The sequence below is a fragment of the Mobula birostris genome, chromosome 2 (genome assembly GCF_030028105.1).
Source record: "Mobula birostris isolate sMobBir1 chromosome 2, sMobBir1.hap1, whole genome shotgun sequence".
In the NCBI taxonomy this organism is placed as follows: Eukaryota; Metazoa; Chordata; class Chondrichthyes; order Myliobatiformes; family Myliobatidae; genus Mobula; species Mobula birostris.
Window position 1 is genome coordinate 91297492 of NC_092371.1, and position 14195 is coordinate 91311686.

The following is a 14195-nucleotide window of genomic DNA, read 5'->3' on the forward strand; positions in this document are numbered from 1 at the left end:
TGTCTGAGATCTTCCTGCCCGGTACAGCACAGGTTTGGCCGGACACCTGTCCCAGAGCAGACTTGACCCTGTTGGCGGTAGCTTTGGACAGGATCTTATAGTCCACAGTCAGGAGTGATATTGGCTTCCAAATTTTAATATCATCCCCTTCCCCCATCTGCTTGTAGATGAGGGTAATGATGCCCTTCCTCATGCCCTTTCTTCTGACATGTTACCAGCTGGAAACATAGCGTTGTACACTTCCAGCAGGTCAGGGCCTATCCAGTTCCACAGAGCTGAGTACAACTCAGCCAGTAAGCTGTTGCTTCTGGGAGCCTTACTTGACTCAAAGGAACGGATGGAGCCTGTCAGCTCGTCCAGGGTCAGTGGTTGATCCAGACTCTCCCGCTAGCCATCGTCTAAGACCTGCATGATAGATGACAGGAAGTTGTGGGAAGCTGTGGTGTCTGTGGCCTTTCTGTCATACAGACTGGCATTGAAGGACCTACAGATCCTCAATATGTCTGTCTGCGAGGACGCGACTGATCCGTCCTCTTCTTTAAGGTTGTGGATCACAGAGCTCCCCCTGTGCACCTTTTGGAAGAAGAAACACAAACACATCTCACCCTCTTCCACAGTTTGGACCCTTGCTGACCCTTCACCTCTTGTAATTCCTCCCTCACATCTACCCCCTTCAACTGCAGAAGGAGAAGTTGCTGCAGCTCTGTCTGGAGATTACGCAGTTCCCTCTGCTCCTGCCTTGCTTTCTAGATCCCCTACTCTGCACTGTCTCTACAGTATCTACATCCTTCTTGTAGTGAGGTGACCAGAACTGCACACAGTTCTCCAAGTGGGGTCTGACCAGGCCTTATATAGTTGTAACATTACCTCACGGCTCTTGAACTCAAGACCACGGTTAATGAAGGCCAACACACCATATGCTTTCTTAATAACACTGTGCAGCAGCTTCAAGTGTCCAATGGACACGGACCCCAAGATCTCCATGATCCTCCACACTGCCAAGAGTCTTACCATTAATATTACATTCTGTCTTCAAACTTGACCTACTAAAATGAAGCACTTCACACTTATCTGGGTTGAACTCCATCTGCCACTTCTCAGCCCAGTTCTGCATCCTATCAATGTCCCACTGTAGCCTCTGATAACCCTCCAGACTATCCACAAATACCCTCAACCCTTGTGTCATCACCAAACTTACGAAGCCACTCTTCTATTTCCTCATCCAGGTCATTTATAAAAATCACAAAGAGTAGGGGTCCCAGAACAGATCCCTGTGGAACACCACTGGTCAGTGACCTCCATGCAGGGTATGAACCATCTACAACCTCCCTTTGCCTTCTGTGGGCAAGCCTATTCTGGATCCACAAAGCAAAGTTTCCTTGGACCCCATGACTCCTTACTTTCTAAATGAGCCTGGCATGGGGAACCTTATCAAATGCCTTACTGAAATCCATGTACGCTAAATCCACTGTTCTACCCAATGTGTCTTGTTACATCTTCAAGGAATTCAATTAGGCTCGTAAGGCGTGAGCTGCCCTTGACAAAGCCATACTGACTATCCCTAATCAGATTATGTCTCTCCAAATGCTCATAAATCTTGCTTCTCAGGATCTTTGCCAACAACTTGCCCACCACTGAAGTAAGACTCACTGGTCTATAATTGCCTGAGTTATCTCTACTCCCTTTCTTGAACAGTCCTCCGGTACTTCTCCCGTCCCTATTGATGATGCAAAGTTCATCGCCAGATGCTCAACAATCTCCTCCCTCGCTTCCCACAGTAATCTAGGGTATATCATAAGATCATAACACCATAACATATAGGAGCAGAAATAGGCCATTCTGCACATCAAGTCTGCTCCACCATTCAATCATGACTGATCCAATTCTTCCAGTCATCCCAACTCCCCTGCCTTCTCCCCATACCCTTTTTTGCCCTGGCTAATCAAGAACCCATCTATCTCTGCCTTAAATGCACCCAATAAATTAGCCTTTACAGCCGCTCATGGCAAAAAATTCCACAGATTTACCACCCTCTGACTAAAGTAATTTCTCTGCATCTCTGTTCTAAATGGACATCCTTCAATCCTGAGGTCGTGCCCTCTTGTCCTAGACTCCCCTACTATGAGAAATATCTTTGCCATATCTAATCTGTTCAGGCCTTTTAACATTAGGAACGTTTGTTTCAGATCCCCCTTCATTCTCCTGAACTCCAGTCCTTTCATTCCTGGAATAATTCTCGTGAATCTTCTCTGAACCCTCTCCAATGTCAGTGTATCCTTTCTAAAATAAGGAGCCCAAAACTGCACACAATACTCCAAGTGTGGTCTCATGAGTGCCTTATAGAGCCTCATCATCACATCCCTGCTCTTATATTCTATACCTCTAGAAATGAATACCAGCATTGCATTCACCTTCTTCATCACCAACTCAACCTGGAGGTTAACATTTAGGGTATCCTGCATAAGGACTCCCAAGTCCCTCTGCATCTCTGCATTTTGAATTCTCTCTCCTTTCTAAATAATAGCCTGCCTGTTTATTTCTTCCACCAAAGTGCATGACCATACACTTTCCAACATTGTATTTCATTTGCCACTTCTTTGCCCATTCCCCTAAACTATCTAACTCTCTGTTTCTTCAACACTGCCTGCTCCTCCACCACAAGTCCATTAATCCCGTAGTCCAAATCATTGACATACATCATAAAAAGCAGCGGTCCAACACCAACCCCTCTGGAACTCCACTGGTAACCAATAGCCAGCCAGAATAGGATCCTTTATTCCCACTCTCTGTTTTCTGCCAACCAGCCAATGCTCCACCCATGTTAGTAACTCTTCTGTAATTCCATGGGCTCTTAACTTGCTCAGCAGCCTCCTGTGTGGCACCTTGTCAAAGGCCTTCTGAAAATCCAAGTACACCACATCTACTTCATCTCCTTTGTCTACCCTGCTTGTAATTTCCTCAAAGAATTGTAGTAGGTTAGGCAGGCAGGGTTTTCCTTTCAGGAAACCATGCTGGCTTTCGCCTATCTTGTCATGTGTCTCCAGGTGCTCCGTAATCTCGTCCCTAACTATCGATTCCAACAACTTTCCAACCACTAATGTCAGGCTAACAGGTCTATAGTTTCCTTTCTTCTGCCTCCCACCCTTCTTAAATAGCGGAGGAATATTTGGAATTTTTCAGTTATCCGGTACAGTGCCAGAATCTATCAATTCTTGAAAAAAAATTGTTAATGCCTCTACAATCTCTCCAACTACTTCCTTCAGAACCCAAGTGTGCATTCCATCAGGTCCAGGAGGTTTATCCTTCAGCCAAGTTTCAGAGATGGCCACAATGCCATACTTGCCAATCTGCAGCTGAATTTCAAGATCACCCATTTTTTCTTATGCTCCATGCATTCAAATATAACACTTTCAGTTTAGTATTTGTTGTTTTCTGTTTTAGCTGCACCACGCGTCTATGCCCTATAACTCATCCCACTGGCTGTGATTATGTCTCATCTCCTGCCTGTCTTTTCTATCATCTCTGTTGCATGCTATCGTTGATTTATTCCTGTTTTCCCCTTCCTCAGCCCTATCACTCCAGTTCCCATCCTTCTGCCAAATTAGTTTAAACCCTCCCTAACACCTCTATTAAACCTGATTGTTAGGATACTGGACTCCTTTGGGTTCAGGTGTAACCCGTCCTTTTTGTACAGGTTGTACCTCCCCCAGAAGATGCCCCAATGATCCAGGAACCCGAAGCCCTGCTCCCTACACCAGTCTCTCCGCCACGCGTTAATATGCCTAATCATGCTATTCTTGCGCTCATTAGCATGTGGCACAGGCAGCAATCCGGAGATTACTACCCTGGAGGTCCTGCTTTTCAGCTTCCTACCCAACTTCCTGAATTCTCTCTTCAGAACCTTCTCCCTTTTTCTACCAATGTCATTGGTGCCAATGTGTACCAAGACTTCTGGCTGTTCACCCTCTCCCTTCAGAATACTCCGCACCAGATCTGAGACATCCTGTACCCTGGCACCTGGGGAGGCAACACACCATGTGGGTATCTCTATCAGGCTGACAGAGCCTTCTGCCTGTTCCCCTCACTATGGAATCTCCTATGACTACCACATTCCTCATCTTCTCCTCTTCCTTTTGCACCATGGAACCAGGCTCAGTGCCAGAGACCCATTCGCCATGGCCGTCCTCTGTCAGGTCACCCCTCTCAACAGCCTCCAAAATGAGATAATGATTACTGAGGGGTATGGCCACAGGGGTGCTTTCTACTATCTGAGCTCTTCCCTTCCCTTCATTGACTGTTAGACACTTACCTAACTCCTGCAGCCTCAGGGTGACTAACTCCCTGTAGCTCCTATCCATTTCCTGCTCACTTTCCCTAATAAGCTGTAGGTCATCAAGCCACAGCCCCAGATCCCTAACACACTTTCTCAGGAGCTGCATCTCGGTACACCTGGCACAGATGTGGCCATCTAGGAGACTGGAAGAATCCCAGGATTCCCACATCTGACACCCAGAGCAAGGAAAAACTAATCCTTCTTACCTGTTTCTTTGGCCTCAGCCTCTTCGAATCAAAGCCTTTTGAGTCAAAGCCTCTAAGTTCCCACTCTGACTGTAGCCCCCACTCTGAAGTTGTCTGCTCCACTAGACCTTATCTCTCTTTGATGGTTTAAAAAAATAAGAGAAAGCCCCACGCAAGGAGAAGGAACCCACCACGTTTGGTGGTGTTCCACCTGCCTTCTGCTGCTTCCCGCACCTGCGCACTGGCTACTGTTTTTAAGAAAAACCCCCACGCAAGGAGAAAGAACTCACCGCATTTGGAAGTGTTCCAGCTACCTTCCAATTCTGCTCCTATATCTTACGATCTTATCGATTATGAACCCTAATCCTCTGTCTGAGTGGAGTTTGTTCTTGGAAAATAAAACAAACTGTATATTCTGGAAACAGGAAATAAAATCAGAAAATGCTGGAAACCTCAGCCAGTCAGGCAACATCTGTGGAGTGGAACATTGTTTTAGGTTGATTACCTTTCATAGAATAACCACTAGCATTACAATACATCATCTTTTATTTTTCCAGTCAAATATTTTTTCACTGCGCATTTTAAAATTTTTATTTATGAAATGTTAAATGCAACCTTGTAACCTTGCTGTGTTAGTTTGGAGCACTAGTCATAGTCTACATGAAATCTGCAAATATACTTCTAGGTAACTGTGGCAAATTGGTAGAAGTTGTTACAAAAAAGAAAAAAGAAGAGAAAGTGGAAGGAAGTGAAGAGAAGAAATCTTTACTGGATTCAAGAGATTCTGAAGATGAATTGGAGAATAATGAAATTAGCTTATCTCCAAAAGATAACTCAATTACACCGCCCAGAAAGGCCGACAACACAGAGTATGACAGGTACAGTGGGGAAATGTTCAATTTGATGCTGTTCAACCCTTTTAAAGGTGTGGTGCGTGGCCAAGTGTTTAGGGTGTTGGACTAGCGATCTGAAGGTCATGGGTTCAAGCCTCGGCTGAGGCAGCGTGTGTGTCCTTAAGCAAGGCACTTAACCACACAATGCTCCATTCTACCCAGCTGAGAACGCGTACTGGCAAAATGCTGGGGGTTAACCTTGCGATAGTCTGGCGTCCTATCCAGCGGGGGGGGGGGGGGGGTGGATCTCGTATTCTCAGTCGCTTCACGCCACAGAAACTGGCATAAGCACCAGCCTGATGAGCCACAAGGCTTGTGACAGACTTTAATCTTCAACCCTTTTAAAGAATGAGTTCAGTGATAGCGCTATCATTGATGGTCAAGAGAAGGGTTGGGCTTTCTTGTTACCATGTACTGTACAGTAGTAAAAATGGGATTTTTACTAATTTAATATGAAACTGGATCAACACTTTTCTAACCTTTTTTCATAGTTGGTGTGTTTTAATTGTTAATCTGCCTCTGCTTCCTTCATTTCAGGTCATATTGTTGTATTCCATACCTCTATGAGAAACCATGTGTGTATATCTGGAGTTCTTGGGAAGACTATTCTTGGCGCTTGTATAACTCCAATGTACTTGCAAAGATAGCAGAGAGGCTGGTACGTACATTTAAACATCTTGCTTTACAGCACCTCTGAATTTTTAAGTCAATGGTTATAGAAAACATTCACCTTGTAAAATCAGGCACATTAGTGAGGCAACTAACACTATCAGATATTCAGTTCACCTTTCATAACTGAAACATTCCCCAGCCTTTTACCATCACTGCGACATGGAACTGAAAACGTGAGAAAGGAATATCCATAGGTTGGGAAAAGAACCTTAACACTCTTTGCAGCCAGGTTTGCAATGAAGTAGCAGGGGATATTGGATAGGGGCAGTTAGAATTTCAGAATCTGCAGCTCTTCCATGGAACATAGAAATCTACAGCACATTACAGGCCCTTCGGCCCACAATGTTGTGCCGACCATGTAACCTACTCTAGAAACTCTCACAACACACTGGAGGAACTCAGCAGGTCGGGCAGCATCCGTGGAAACGATCAGTCAACGTTTTGGGCCGGAACCCTTCATCAGGACTGTAGAGGGAAGGGGCAGAGGTCCTATAAAGAAGGTGGGGGGAGGGTGGGAAGGAGAAGGCTGGTAGGTGCCAGGTGAAAAACCAGTAAGGGGAAAGATAAAGGGGTGGGGGAAGGGAGGCAGGGAAGTGATAGGCAGGAAAGGTAAAGAAGGAATAGGGGAAAGCACAATGGGTAGTAGAAGGAGGCAGAATCATGAGGGAGGTAGTAGGCAGCTGGGGGAGGGGGCAGACTGAAATAGGGATAGGGGAGGGGAGGGGGAGGGAATTACTGGAAGTTGGAGAATTCTATATTCATACTAAGGGGCTGGAGACTACCTGGAAGGTATATGAGTTTAGCCTCATCACGGCAGTAGAGGAGGCCATGTATGGACATATCTGAATGGGAATGTGAAGTAGAGTTGAAGTGTGTGGCAAGCGGGAGATCCTGTCTGTTGTGGCGGACGGAGCGGAGGTGCTCGACGAAGCGGTCCCCAAATCTGCATCAGGTTTCACCGATGTAGAGGAGGCCGCGCGGGGAGCACCGGATGCAATAGATGACCCCAACAGACTCACAAGTGAAGTGTTGCCTCACCTGGAAGGACTGTTTGGGGCCCTGAATGGTGGCAAGAGAGGAGGTGTAGCGACAGGTGTAGCACTGACGCTTACAGTGATAAGTGCTGGGTGGGAGATCCGTGGGGAGGGACGTGTGGATCAGGGAGTCGCGGAGGGACCAATCCCTGCAGAAAGCGGAGAGGGGTGGAGAGGGAAAGATGTGCTTAGTGGTGGGGTCCTGTTGAAGGTGGCGGAAGTTGCGGAGGATAATGTGCTGGATCCGGAGGCTGGTGGAGTGGTAGGTGAGGACAAGGGGAACTCTGTCCCTGTTGTGGTGGTGGGAGGATGGGGTGAGGGCCGAAGTGCGGCAAATGGAGGAGATGCGCGTGAGGGCATCATTGATGACGGCAGAAAGGAAACCATGATCCTTAAAGAAAGAGGACATTTGAGATGTCCTGGAACGGAAAGCCTCAACCTGGTAGCAGATGCGGCGGAGACAGAGGAACTGGGAATAGGGAATGGCATTTTTGCATGTGGCGGGGTGGGAAGAGGTATAGTTGAGGTAGTTATGAGAGTCAGTGGGCTTGTAGAAGATCTCAGTGGATAGTCTGTCTCCAGAGATGGAGACTGAGAGATCGAGAAAGGGGAGAGAAGTGTCCGAGATAGACCAAGTGAATTTGAGGGCTGGGTGAAAGTTTGAAGTAAAGTCGATGAAATTGACGAGCTCAGCATGGGTGTAGGAAGCAGCACCAATGTAGTCGTCAATGTAGTGAAGAAAAAGTTGGGGTGCAGTACCAGAATAGGTTTGGAACACAGACTGTTCGACATAACCAGTGAAGAGGCAGGCATAGCTGGGCCCCATGCAAGTGCCCATAGCTATATCCTTCATCTGAAGAAAGTGGGAAGAGCCAAAAGAGAAGTTATTGAGTGTGAGTACCAGTTCCACCAACTGGAGGAGGGTAGTGGTGGTGGTCCAGAAAGTAGTGGAGGACTTTGAGGCCTTCTTGATGGAAAATGGAGGTGTATAAGGATAGGACACTCTAGAAACTGCCTAGAATTTCCCTACCACATAGCCCTCTATTTTTCTAAGCTCCATGTACCTATCTAAGAGTCTCTTAAAAGACCTTATTGTATCCGCCTCTACCACCTTCGGTGTGGCGCGTGGCCAAGTGGTTAGGGTATTGCACTGGCGATCTGAAGGTCGTGGTTTCGAGCCTGGGCTGAGGCAGCGTGTGTGTCCTTGAGCAAGGCACTTAACCACACAATGCTCCAGTCTACCTAGCTGAGAATGGGTATGAGCAAAATGCTGGGGGTTAACGTTGCGACAGACTGGCGTCCTATCTGGGGGGGAGTCGCGTACTCTCAGTCACTTCACGTCATGGAAACTGGCATAAGCACCAGCCTGATGGGCCAGAAGGCTCATGACAGACTTTAACTCTTTAACTTCACTGGCAGTGTATTCCACACACTCACCACCCTCTGTGTGAAAAACTTATCTCTGATATCTCCCTTATACCTACTTCCAAGTTCATTCAACCTATTTTAATAAGCATGCTCTCCAATCCGGGCAACATTCTTGTCAGTCTCGTCAGCACTCTGTCTATAGTATCCACATCCTTCCTGTAGTGAGGTGACACAGTACTCCAAGTGGGGTCTAACTAAGGTCTCTTGGCTGGAGAAATCCAAAATTAATCACATTACTTGATTTCCTAAATGATTTTTTCCTTGTACTTTCAATTTTTTAACAGAAACTGTTAGCTTCACCCTCAACTACATCTGATGTGTTTTATAACATGTATCTCATTGACTGTCCTGAGCGAATCAACCAAATATACAGAGTCAGGTTTATTATCACTGATAAATATTGTGACAGCAGTACAGCATAATACATAAAAATTACAAGCGGAGGTCATGGGATAATAGTGAAAGGTGAAAACTTTAAGGGGAACGTGAGGGGAAATGTCTTCAGTCAGAGGATGATGAGATTATAGAACGAGAGAGGATGATGAGATTATAGTACAAGCTCCCTGCACAAGTGCATGCGAGCATGACTTCAACATTTAAGAGAAGTTTGATTAGGTATATGGAAGGGAGGGGTATAGGGGGTTATGGTCCAGGTGTGGGTCGATGGGACCAGGGAGAAGTTTGGATAGGTACATGGATGGGAGGAATATGGAGGGTTATGGGCTGGGTGTGGGTCAATGGGACCAGGGAGAAATTTGGATACGTACCTGGATGGGAGGGTATGGAGGGGTATGGTCCCGGTGCAGATCAATGGGAGTAGACAGTCTAAATAGTTTGGCACGGTCTGGATGGCCTAAATGGCTTGTTTCTGTACTTTTCTATGACACTATTACTCCACTGAGTTACATAAATGAATTGTGCAAAAGATGAATAATGAGGTAGTGTTCATGGACTGTTCAGAAGTTTGATGGCGAAGGAAAAGAAACTGTTCTTAAAATGTTGAGTGTGGCTTCTGTACCTCCACCCCAGTGGTAGTAATGAAAAGAGAGCAAGTGCTGGATGGTGAGATGCCATTCCCTGGAGGCAATGCCTCTTAAAGATGTCCTCAATAGCAGAAAGGGTGATGCCCATAATTGGCTGGCTGATTCTACAACCCTCAGCAGCCTCCGGTAAACTGGGTGTTCCATACCAGGCTGGTATGAAACCAATCAGAATACTCCACACCATACATCTACTGGATGTTCCAATCTGTGAAGATGATAGCAACAGGCTAATTTTTAAAAATATTATAATCTGGGGACACAAGACTGTAGATGCAGGCATCTGGAGCAGCAAATAATCAGCTGGAAAAGCTCAGCAGATCAGGTAGCATCTGAGAGTAAAAAGGAATGATAAAACAGGAGCAGAAATAAACCATTTGGCCCATCAAATTTGCTCTGCAATTTCATCATGGCTGATCCATTTTCCCTCTCAGCACCAATCTCCTGTCTTCTCCATGTATCCCTTCATGTTCTGACTACGCATGTGTATGGTCATGCACTTTTGTACAAGAAATGAATGGGTTGACTATTTTTGAAATAGAGAGAAAATACATAAAACGGAGTGAAAAGGGACATAAGAGTTTAAGAAATAGGAGCAGGAGTAGACCATTTGACCTGCTGAGCCTGCTCTGCCATTCAATAAGATCACGACTGATCTGGCCATGGACTCATCTCCACCTACCTGCCTTTTCCCCATAAAGTTTACTTCCCCTACAATGCAAAAATCTATCCAACCAAAAATCTATCTCTCCCGAACCCTGAGGCTATGTCCTCTAGTTCTAGTCTCACCTACCAGTTGAAACCACTTCCTTTCCTCTATCTTATCTATCTCTTTCATAATTTTATATGTTTCTATAAGATCGCCTCTCATTCTTCTGAATTCCAGTGAGTACAGTCCCAGGTGACTCAATCTCTCCTCATAGTCTCACCCCCTCATCTCTGGAATGAACCTGGTGAAGCTTCTTTGTATCGCCTCCAAAGCCAGTATATCGTTCCTCAAGTTAAGAAACCAGAACTGCACGCAGTACTCTAGGTGTGGTCTCACCAGTACTCTGTACAGTTGCAGCATAACCTCTCTGCTCTTAAATTCAATCCCTCTAGCAATGAAGGCCAGCATTTCATTTTTTCGTGATAGCCTGCTGCACCTGCAAACTAGCCTTTTGTGATTCATGCACAAGCACTCCCAAGTCCCTCTGCACAGCAGCCTGCTGCAATTATTTATCATTTAAATAATAATCTAATCTTGCACTATTTCCTTGTGTGGATGACCTCACAATTACCAACATTGTACTCCATCTGCCAGACCCTTACCCACTCACTTAACATTTATGTCTCTCTGCAGACTCTTTGTATGTTTTGCACACAACACACATCAAAGTTGCTGGTGAACGCAACAGGCCAGGCAGCATCTCTAGGAAGAGGTACAGATACGTTTCAGGCCGAGACCCTTCGTCAGGACTAACTGAAGGAAGAGTTAGTAAGAGATTTGAAAGTGGGAGGGGGTGGGGGAGATCAAAAATGATAGGAGAAGACAGGAGGGGGAGGGATGGAACCAAGAGCTGGACAGGTGGTTGCAAAGGGGATATGAGAGGATCATGGGAGAAAGACAAGGGGCGGGGGGAACCCAGAGGATGGGCAAGGGGTATATTCAGAGGGACAGAGGGAGAAAAAGGAGAGTGAGAGAAAGAATGTGTGTATAAAAATAAATAACGGATGGGGTACGAGGGGGAGGTGGGGCATTAGCGGAAGTTAGAGAAGTCAATGTTCATGCCACCAGACGGAATATAAGGTGTTGATCCTCCAACCTGAGGGTGGCTTCATCTTTACAGTAAAGGAGACCATGGATAGACATGTCAGAATGGGAATGGGATGTGGAATTAAAATGTGTGACCACTGGGAGATCCTGCTTTCTCTGGCGGACAGAACGTAGGTGTTCAGCAAAGCGATCTCCCAGTCTGCGTCGGGTCTCGCCAATATATAGAAGGGCACATCGGGAGCACCGGACGCAGTATATCACCCCAGCCAACTCACAGGTGAAGTGTCACCTCACCTGGAAGGACTGTCTGGGGCCCTGAATAGTGGTAAGGGAGGAAGTGTAAGGGCATGTGTAGCACTTGTTCCGCTTACAAGGATAGGTACCAGGAGGGAGATCAGTGGGGAGGGATGGGGGGGGAACGAATGGAAAGGGAGTCACGTAGGGAGCGATCCCTGCGGAAAGCAGGGTGGGGGGGGAGGGAAAGATGTGTTTAGTGGTGGGATCTCGTTGGAGGTGGCGGAAGTTACGGAGAATAATATGTTGGACCCGGAGGCTGGTGGGGTGGTAGGTGAGGACCAGGGGAACCCTATTCCTAGTAGGGTGGCGGGAGGATGGACTGAGAGCAGATGTGCGTGAAATAGGGGAGATGCATTCGAGAGCAGAGTTGATGGTGGAGGAAGGGAAGCCCCTTTCTTTAAAAAAGGAGGACATCTCCCTCGTCCTAGAATGAAAAGCCTCATCCTAAGAGCAGGTGCGGCAGAGATGGAGGAATTGCGAGAAGGGGATGGCATTTTTGCAAGAGACAGGGTGAGGAGAGGAATAGTCCGGATAGCTGTGAGAGTCAGTAGGCTTACAGTAGACATCAGTGGATAAGCTGTCTCCGGAGATAGAGACAGAAAGATCTAGAAAGGGGATGGAGGTGTCGGAAATGGACCAGGTAAACTTGAGGACAGGGTGAAAGTTGGAGGCAAAGTTAATAAAGTCAACGAGCTCAGCATGCGTGAAGGAAGCAGCGCCAATGCAGTCGTCGATATAGCGAAGGAAAAGTGGGGGACAGATACCAGAATAGATACGGAACATAGATTGTTCCACAAAGCCAACAAAAAGGCAGGCATAGCTAGGACCCATACGGGTGCCCATAGCTACACTTTTAGATTGGAGGAAGTGGGAGGAGCCAAATGAGAAATTATTAAGAGTAAGGACTAATTCCGCTAGACGGAGCAAAGTGGTGGTAGAGGGGAACTGATTAGGTCTGGAATCCAAAAAGAAGCGGAGAGCTTTGAGACCTTCCTGATGGGGGATGGAAGTATATAGGGACTGGACATCCATGGTGAAAATAAAGCGGTGGGGGCCAGGGAACTTAAAATCATCGAAAAGTTTAAGAGCGTGTGAAGTGTCACGAACATAGGTAGGAAGGGATTGAACAAGGGGGGATAAAACCGTGTCGAGGTATGCAGAAACGAGTTCGGTGGGGCAGGAGCAAGCTGAGACAATAGGTCTGCCAGAACAGGCAGGTTTGTGGATCTTGGGTAGGAGGTAGAAACGGGAAGTGCGAGGTGTGCGAACTATAAGGTTGGTAGCAGTGGACGGGAGATCCCCTGAGCGGATAAAGTCGGTGATGGTGTGGAAGACAATGGCCTGGTGCTCCTTAGTGGGGTCACGATCGAGGGGTAAATAAGAGGAGGTATCCGCGAGTTGTTGCTGTGCCTCGGCAAGGTAGAGGTCAATACGCCAGACTACAACAGCACCCCCCTTATCAGCGGGTTTAATAGTAAGGTTAGGAATAGTGCAGAGGGAGTGGAGAGCAGAGCGTTGGGAAGGAGTGAGGTTGGAATGGGAACAAGATGCGGTGAAGTCGAGACAGTTGATGTCCCGTTGGCAGTTAGCAATAAACCAGGTCCAGAGCAGGCAGAAAACCAGAGCAGGGTGTCCATGAAGAAGAGGAGGGTTGAAGACGGGAGAAGGGGTCATCGGTGGGGGTGGAAGAGTCCTTGCCGAAGAAGTAGGCTCGGAGACGGAGACGGCGGAAGAAGAGTTCCGCATCGTGGCGAACACGGAACTCGCTGAGGTGCGGGCGAAGGGGGACAAAGGTGAGGCCCTTACTGAGGACAGAGCGTTCTGCCTCCGACAGTTGAAGGTTGGAGGGGGATGGTAAAGACCCGGCACGGATGAGAGCTGGGATCAGAGGGGGGAGGAGGGAGTCTAGGGGTGTCAGTGGAGAGGAGAGGGTTGGGGTGAGAGGAAGATGGAGTCTCTGAGTACCCAGGAGCTGACGATGGGATCTGAGGGAGACAGAATTGCAGAGTATTGGTGGGGAAGGGGAGACGGGAGTCACAATAGCAGCACATAAAGACGGTGCTCCCGATGTGGCCTTCTTTATATTGGCGAGACCCGACGCAGACTGGGAGACCACTTTGCTGAACACCTACGCTCTGTCCGCCAGAGAAAGCAGGATCTCCCAGTGGCCACACATTTTAATTCCTCATCCCATTCCCATTCTGACATGTCTATCCATGGCCTCCTCTACTGTAAAGATGAAGCCACACTCAGGTTGGAGGAACAACACCTTATATTCCGTCTGGGTAGCCTCCAACCTGATTGCATGAACATTGACTTCTCTAACTTCCGTTAATGCCCCACCTCCCCCTCGTACTCCATCCGTTATTTATTTTTATACACACATTCTTTCTCTCACTCTCCTTTTTCTCCCTCTGTCCCTCTGACTATACCCCTTGCCCATCCTCCGGGTTCCCCCCCCCCCCGTCCCTTGTCTTTCTCCCTGGGCCTCCTATCCCATGATCCTCTCATATCCCCTTTGCCTATCACCTGTCCAGCTCTTGGCTCCATCCCTCCC

The 14195-nt window shown here is 47.3% G+C and overlaps 1 protein-coding gene across 4 annotated transcripts in view; it reads left to right on the top strand.

Annotated features, from left to right (window-relative positions):
• fer1l4 (fer-1 like family member 4) overlaps nt 1-14195 on the top strand; it is a 353096-nt gene that overhangs the window by 117899 nt on the left and 221002 nt on the right. For all 4 annotated transcript variants that reach the window (XM_072244965.1, XM_072244971.1, XM_072244979.1 and 1 more), the window contains exons 17-18: nt 5204-5396; nt 5949-6069. In XM_072244965.1, the coding sequence (XP_072101066.1) occupies nt 5204-5396; nt 5949-6069 (314 nt within the window). The remainder of the gene's footprint in view (nt 1-5203; nt 5397-5948; nt 6070-14195) is intronic.